General features: G+C 39.7%; 1 protein-coding gene across 1 annotated transcript; it reads right to left on the reverse strand.

Moving 5' to 3' along the window:
* Positions 1-1,756: 1,756 nt before the first annotated feature.
* Positions 1,757-7,412, reverse strand: LOC149270140 (uncharacterized). The gene has a single exon (XM_089463898.1). It carries the CDS (start codon positions 7,272-7,274, stop codon positions 2,037-2,039), a length of 5,238 nt encoding a protein of 1,745 aa, XP_089320024.1. The 5' UTR covers positions 7,275-7,412; the 3' UTR covers positions 1,757-2,036.
* Positions 7,413-8,568: the final 1,156 nt, after the last annotated feature.

The following is an 8,568-nucleotide window of genomic DNA, read 5'->3' on the forward strand; positions in this document are numbered from 1 at the left end:
CCTGTGTGTGTGTGTGTGCGTGTTTCTTGTGTAAGCTGAAAGGCGCGAAAAATTATTAAAATATCTATTGCTCCAAGGGTTCAGGGGATCTCGTAGTCGAGCAGTCTCGACTAGAGCTTTCTTACTTGTTCTTTATTGCAATACTTACCAGTTTATTCCCGAATCATCTAAAATTTTATGTTATCAAAGCATCAACATATTGAATCGCTTAGCTTTTTCTTATTTTCCATCGTATTTTGCAATAATTACCATTTTTCTCTATTGCAATAATTACCAGTTTGTTGCCGAATAATTTTCTGTTAAAAAAGCATCAAAATTTTGAATCGCCATGCTTTTTCTCATTTTCCATCATATGTTGCAATAATTACTGAATTCATTTTTCTCTATTGCAATACTTACCAGTTTATTCCCGAATCATCTAATGTTTTATGTTATCAAAGCATCAAAATATTGAATCGCTTTGCTTTTTCTTATTTGCCATAATATTTTGTCATAATTACTGAATTCATTTTTCTCTATTGCAATACTTACCAGTTTGTTGCCGAATAATTTTCTGGTAAAAACGGATCAAAATTTTGAATCGCCATGCTTTATCTCATTTTCCATCATATGTTGCAATAATTACTGAATTCATTTTTCTCTATTGCAATACTTACCAGTTTATTCCCGAATCATCTAAAATTTTATGTTATCAAAGCATCAACATATTGAATCGATTAGCTTTTTCTTATTTTCCATCATATTTTGACATAATTATTGAATTCATTTTTCTCGATTGCAATACTTACCAGTTTATTGCCAAATAATCTAAAATTTTATGTTATCAAAGCATCAAACTATTGAATCGCTTAGTTTTTTCTTATTTTCCATCATATTTTGCCATAATTATTGAATTCATTTTTCTCTATTGCAATACTTACCAGTTTGTTGCCGAATAATTTTCTGTTAACAATGCATCAAAATTTTGAATCGCCATGCTTTTTTTTCATTTTCCGTCATATGTTGCAATAATTACTGAATCCATTTTTCTCTATTGCAATACTTACCAGTTTATTGCCGAATAATTTAAAATTTTCTGTCATCAAAGCATCAACATATTGAATCGCTTAGCTTTTTCTTAGTTTCCATCATATTTTGCCATAATTATTGAATTCATTTTTCTCTATTGCAATACTTACCAGTTTGTTGCCGTATAATTTTCTGTTAACAATGCATCAAAATTTTGAATCGCCATGCTTTTTCTCATTTTCCATCATATGTTGCAATAATTAGTGAATTCATTTTTCTTTACTTACCAGTTTATTCCCGAATCATCTAAAATTTTATGTTATCAAAGCATCAACATATTGAATCGCTTAGCTTTTTCTTATTTTCCATCATATTTTGACATAATTAATGAATTCATTTTTCTCTATCGCAATACTTACCAGTTTATTGCCAAATAATCTAAAATTTTATGTTATCAAAGCATCAAACTATTGAATCGCTTAGCTTTTTCTTATTTTCCATCATATTTTGCCATAATTATTGAATTCATTTTTCTCTATTGCAATACTTACCAGTTTGTTGCCGAATAATTTTCTGTTAACAATGCATCAAAATTTTGAATCGCCATGCTTTTTCTCATTTTCCGTCATATGTTGCAATAATTACTGAATTCATTTTTCTTTATTGCAATATGTTTGAAGCTGTCGAGCTTTTTCGACAACTCTGGCTCCAATCATTTACGAAGGCAAAAAATAAAACCAAAACGATATAATTTAGCTTATTATTTATTAATTTAATGCCGAGTCTGTGGACACTGTTTAGGCAAAGTTATTTCGATGCGAGGGTGACAAGTTTGTAGGTGTTGCGCGAATGAAGACTATTTTCGTACAGAGTTTAAAAGAATATAAATAAAGAGGAGTATGCAATTAACAGAGCGGATGAGATTTACATATGTATGTGTGTTATGCTTTGTTATGTGCAAGAGTGCGCTAACAGCGAATGAGAATGACAAAGGAAAGAGATTAACTTAAGAGAAGCTTATTTAACTATTAAGAGCAATTATTAGCTGCTGCGCCGAACATCCTCCCCACCGTTAAAAGACCATGACTTTTAACAGGATCATCAACCGGAAGGACGCACAGCTTATTGACAGCTCGACGTGTAGTTCCAGTGGGTGTACGCAGAACAGCGACTCTCACGGCTCCATCGGCTCCAGCGATGATTTCAACGACCCGGGCTAATGGCCACTTCAAAGGTGGCAGGTTTTCGTCTTTTACACAGACGACATCGTTGACCTTGATAGAAGGCCGTGGGGTCCGCCATTTTACACGCTGTTGCAGAATTGTGAGGTATTCTTCACTCCATCGCTTCCAAAACAACTGCTGTATGTATGTCATACGCTGCCAGCGATCGAGGCGATTGCAGTTAATCCGAGATAGATCTGGTTCGGGGAAGTCGATAAGTGGTCGACCAATCAGGAAATGCCCTGGAGTGAGAACTCCAAGATCATCAGGGTTTTCTGAAATTGGAACAAGAGGACGAGAATTGATTATAGCCTGAATTTGGCACACCAATGTGCGCAGTTCATCGAAACCAAGAAGTGCCGATCCCATAGACCGATATAGGTGCCTTTTAGCTGTCTTCACTGCTGCCTCCCAAAGACCGCCAAAATGTGGCGAACGAGGAGGTATGAATTTCCAATCGAAACTGTTGTTGATGCAGTAGTTGTGAACTTCAGTACGATGTTCCTGGCTCAAAAATAAACGTCTCAGATCCGCCAACTCGTTCCGTGCACCCACAAAGTTGGTTGCGTTGTCTGACCAGATGCATGTTGGAATGCCGCGCGTACTGACGAAACGCTTGAGGGCGCCCAAAAAGGCAGCTGTTGACAGATCCTTTGCAAGCTCCAGCCATACAGCCTTGGTTGTGAAACAAACGAACACGCAGACGTAGCATTTTACTGATGCTCTATTTCGTCCATCGGGCTTGTAATAAAAAGGTCCACAATAGTCAACTCCAGTGATTGTGAATGCCGGTGAGCACTGTGCACGCTCCTTAGGCAAGTCTGCCATTATATGCTCAACTAGGCGAGGCCGGGATCTGCAGCAAATTATGCATTTTCGCAATTCTCGGGCAACAGTTTTCATGCCGCCTATGGGCCAAAACTGCAATCGAATAGCTGCAAGCAAAGCCTGCGGTCCGGCGTGGTGATGCATTTGATGAAAATGGGATATTATAGCGAAGGTTAAGGGATGGTTTTTGGGTAAAATAATTGGGTGACGCGCATCGAAGCCGAGAGTAGAATGCCCCAAACGACCACCAACTCTTAGTAGCCCAAAATCATCTATAAACGGAAATAGCGAAAGAATGGCGCTTGACGAGTGTATATTCCTTCCATTCTGTAGGGCAGAGTATTCCGGTTGCAACTGAGCTCTTTGAGCAAGACGACATAATAGGAACGATCCTTGACGCAGATCATCCGATGATAACTCAGGTGATTTTATTTTCCGGATGAATTTATGAACATAACCAAAGATTCGCTTCATTATTCCGAATGAATTTATGTACTTGAATGACAGAGAGATGTCCACATGCTCTGCCGACAGCAAGACTCTTTGACGCATTTCAGGCAAGCATGCTTCAGGCAAGCAGTGCCTAGGCCAATAACATTTTTCCTCTTGCAAAAAAGAAGGTCCATGCATCCATAATTTCGAGTGCAAGAGCTCTAACGGTGCTGCTCCTTTAGATAACATATCTGCAGGGTTCATCTCAGTGGGCACGTAATGCCACTCCATGCCGATTGTGAGCTGCTGTATGGCACAAACCTTGTTAGCAACAAAAACATTGAATTTGGATGGCTCTTCCTTTAGCCAAGACAAGACCACCGCTGAATCTGACCAGCAATGCATCTCACATTCGAACAAATTTAGTTTCTCTATCTCGCTTATCAAGTTCGCAAGCAGAAATGCAGCGCATAACTCAAGCTTAGGCACAGTGAGGGTCTTTAGTGGGGCGACTCTAGCCTTGGAACAGAGTAGATGCACTTTGACAGCATTATTCTTCGATGACCGAACATAAACACAAGAGCCATAGGCCTGAAGGCTAGCATCGCAGAAGGCATGTAATTCAACTCTTGCTTTAAGTTGGAGTACATAACGAGGAAAGGTTGCATTGCTCACTTGATGAAAGTCCTTACAAAATTCGCTCCAAATCGTTTCCAATGATTGTGGTAGACTCTCATCCCATTGTAGCTTGTCTCTCCACATGCGTTGCAAGATGATTTTTGCCCTAGTTAATGTTGGTCCGATCAAACCTAACGGATCGTAGCATCGCGCAATGGTTGACAGAACTGAACGTTTTGTGTGTTTTCCAACACTAATTTTGGGCTCGAAAGTGAATACGAAGCTATCCTTTCGAGGCTCCCAGATGAGTCCAAGAGTTTTTGTCACATCGGTCCCATCGCCGAGTTTGAGAAAACTCTCCTGCTCGATTTCTGGAACTCCGCGAAGAATGTTGATTGAGTTTGAGCACCATTTTCTCAATTTGAAGTTGCCTCGCTCAAGAAGATTTTTAGTTTGTTCCATTATGTCGCGAACTTCTTCAACTGAATTGCCTCCTGAGATCAGATCGTCAACATAGAAATCTCGCAAAACAGTTTTAGCTCCTAGGGGGTATGATGACGACTCATCCATTGCTAATTGGTGCATTGCACGAATAGCCAAAAAAGAAGCGGGCTTGGTCCCATAAGTGACGGTATTCAATTTGAAGACTAGAATGTCGTCGTCTGAGGAGTTTCGCCATAAGATACATTGAAGCATTGCATCAGGCTCTGAAACCTTCACACACCTATACATTTTACTAATATCACCTGTAAGTGCAATGGAAAATGTGCGAAAACGAACGAGTGTGTGAAACAATGTAGCTTGTATGGTCGGTCCTGACATAAGAATATCATTTAATGAAAGCCCAGATGTGGTAACAGCCGAACCGTCGAATACCACTCTCAGCTTTGTTGTCGAACTTTCTTCCTTGTATACACAATGATGAGGCAAGAAGTATTTGCATTTAGAAACCTCTGCGCTGGGCACCGGTGACATATGGCCGAGATCAATATATTCTTTCATAAATGCAGAGTATTTTTCCTTCATAGCATGATTTCGAGCAAACTTACGCTCCAAATTTAGGAGCCGACGCTTGGCCTGCACATAAGAGTCGCCCAAAGATTCGAAGCCTTGCTTTTTTGGCAAGCAGACTAAGTATTCCCCTGAAGACAATCGACGATGAGTTGCGATGAAATGCTGCTGACAGTGGAGCTCCTCTGTTGTTACCTTGGCGATAGGCTCGAAAACGTGCTCCACTTCCCAAAATTGACGAACCAAATCATCAAGCCGAGTGCTGAGATTGGTATCATCGGAAGCTCTTTGAGTTACTATGAACGATGTGAGTTTGGGGGCCGATTGCCCGCCACCTGATATGATCCAGCCGAGTTGAGTTTTCTGTAAAACTGGCAACCCAGGTGCCAACATAATTTGCCCAATACACAACAGCTCAAAGAAAAGACCAGCTCCGATGAGAAGATCAATTCGCTGTGACTTATAAAATAAGGGATCAGCTAACTTTATGTTTGAGGGTATGTTCCAACTATTAGTAGACATTGAAATTCCAGGCTGATTATCAGTAATCGTCTTGGCGATGATTGCGCTGATGGTAGTTGAGTAATCTGAAATCCGCGATTTCAGAACGAGATCGACTGAGTATCCTTCAGTTGAGAAGCTAGCATCTCCAATGCCAGAAACTGCAGTAAGCGACTTTCTTTTTCGGAGCTGAAGCTGATTAGCGAGTTGCGTGGTAACAAAGTGAAGTTGAGATCCTGAATCTAAGAGTACACGACACGGAACGAATATTCCAGCTCGATTCTTAACAAGGATTATAGCAGTGGCTAGAAGCACAACATCAGACGAATGAGGCGACAGATGGGCTTGAGGCAAAGAAGGTGACATTGCAACCATAGCAGAGGAATGTATTGCATTTGTTTGTTGAACAGTGTTGGATGTATCTACTGAAGATTGATTGTAATGCAATAAGGTATGGTGCTTCGATTGACAAGTGCGGCAGGTACTAGATTTGCAATCTTTCAGCTGATGCCCCTTTCTTAGGCAATTTAGGCACAGAGCGAGTCTCTTGGCCTCCTTATGTCGTGCAATGGGTGGCAATTGCTCAAAACGCTTACATTGAAATATCATGTGGCTCGTGTCTTCGCAAAAGACACAACGACTGGGAGTTTTGGAAGCAACAAATGATTTTCTTAAATATGTACTCACGATCTTCCCTGACTTGCCAACCTGACCATCCTGCAAAACTTGATCCACATTTTCAAGCATTCGACACCGCTCTTGCAAGAACGTTGACAACTTGGCCCACGACGGTAACTCATTTGCTGATGATCGTTCCTCCCATTTGGCCTGAGTGCATTTGTCCAATTTCTGCAACACTGTTTGCACGATGATACAATCAGCGACTTCTTCCCTCGATGCAAGAGAATCCATAGCACGAATGTGAGATGTAACCTTATCCGCCAACTGCCTCAGTCTACCCACAGATGAATCTGCCTTCTCAAGCCCAAATATCGCTCTGATGTGTGCCTGTAAAATAAAACGTTTATTATCAAATCGACGTTGAAGAATATCCAGAGCGACGCTATAGTTAGCCCTATTTATTTCCAATGAGCCGATGGTATCCAGCGCAGCACCACTTAAGCAGGACCGAAGATGTTGGAGCTTCTCAATAGGGCTGAGATCAGAGTCAGCATCTATGATCGTTTTGAACATAGAGAAAAAGTTTTCCCACTCAGTATAGATTCCACTAAATTTTGGCAATTCCAACTGCGGCAAACGCGACCGATTTGACATAATGAGCACTGGATTAGCATTTGTAAAGCTTGTATTAAGTGTCGAAGAAAACTGTTGATTTGGCCGACTTCCCAGTTCACGTTGAAGCAGGGCCTTAAACTTCAGTAGAATTGATTCAAATTTCGCAGGTAAATCACTGGATATGGACTCAAAATCTGATTCTTCTAAGTTCGTGTGAACCGCATCGAAATTTGACTCTAATTTGGTGATTGAGTCCAAAAGTACACGTAAATCACACGAATCCATATGGCTTAATTTGTCCGCGTCTGATTCGGCATATAAACTTTCGAGTCTATCGAACAGCGCTTTCGTTTTACGCTTTAGATAAGTGACCTGAGATGCAGGAACTTGATCAGCACTCGATTCTAAATTATTCATTTTAGCCACAAATTTATTTGTCTTATGTTCACTTTTGAAAGAACACTTGCAATTGCAAAGTTAATGTACAAGCTAATAGCTCCACTTATGCACATATAATTTATCTGCACAGTTTATATGCAAGCCCACTGTACGTATATACATATGTATGTACGTGCGTGATCGAGACAACTATTTTCGGAATAGCTGTGCAGACGCTACATAAAAGGCGCTAAACGCGATGATCCACGGACGAAAGAAAAAATGATAAAGATAATCAGAATGCAAAGCCACTGCATGCAGATTATTTGAGCTTTGATTTATGTATGTGTGTGTGTGTGTGTGTGTGTGTCTTCTACGATTGACACAGCTTTTTAGGTTTGCGCGCTTTCTATGCAGATGCAGCTGAGAAAGCGCCAACCGCGACGAACGAAACGGCAATTAAAAGAGGATGCAAAAAACTCAAGACAATTGCGTACACATACATATAAGCAGTTCGAACGAAATGTTAAATGTTTTACAAGGTTGTGTCACAATGAAATTGATAATTTGAATGTACTATCTTGCACAAATGTTTTGTAAATTTCACTGATGAGCGACGCCAAGATGGTGTAATAACTTTTAACGCGCTAAGCGAGCACCACAGAGTGTATTAGATCACGTCGGGGTCACCAAAATGTTTGAAGCTGTCGAGCTTTTTCGACAACTCTGGCTCCAATCATTTACGAAGGCAAAAAATAAAACCAAAACGATATAATTTAGCTTATTATTTATTAATTTAATGCCGAGTCTGTGGACACTGTTTAGGCAAAGTTATTTCGATGCGAGGGTGACAAGTTTGTAGGTGTTGCGCGAATGAAGACTATTTTCGTACAGAGTTTAAAAGAATATAAATAAAGAGGAGTATGCAATTAACAGAGCGGATGAGATTTACATATGTATGTGTGTTATGCTTTGTTATGTGCAAGAGTGCGCTAACAGCGAATGAGAATGACAAAGGAAAGAGATTAACTTAAGAGAAGCTTATTTAACTATTAAGAGCAATTATTAGCTGCTGCGCCGAACACAATACTTACCAGTTTATTCCCGAATCATCTAAAATTTTATGTTATCAAAGCATCAACATATTGAATCGCTTAGCTTCTTCTTATTTTCCATCATATTTTGCCATAATTACTGAATCCATTTTTCTCTATTGCAATACTTACCAGTTTATTCCCGAATCATCTAAAATTTTATGTTATCAAAGCATCAACATATTGAATCGCTTAGCTTTTTCTTATTTTCCATCATATTTTGCCATAATTATTGAATT

Source organism: Drosophila arizonae, chromosome 3 (genome assembly GCF_054131065.1).
Source record: "Drosophila arizonae isolate 15081-1271.41 chromosome 3, UAZ_ARI_1.0, whole genome shotgun sequence".
Lineage (NCBI taxonomy): Eukaryota > Metazoa > Arthropoda > Insecta > Diptera > Drosophilidae > Drosophila > Drosophila arizonae.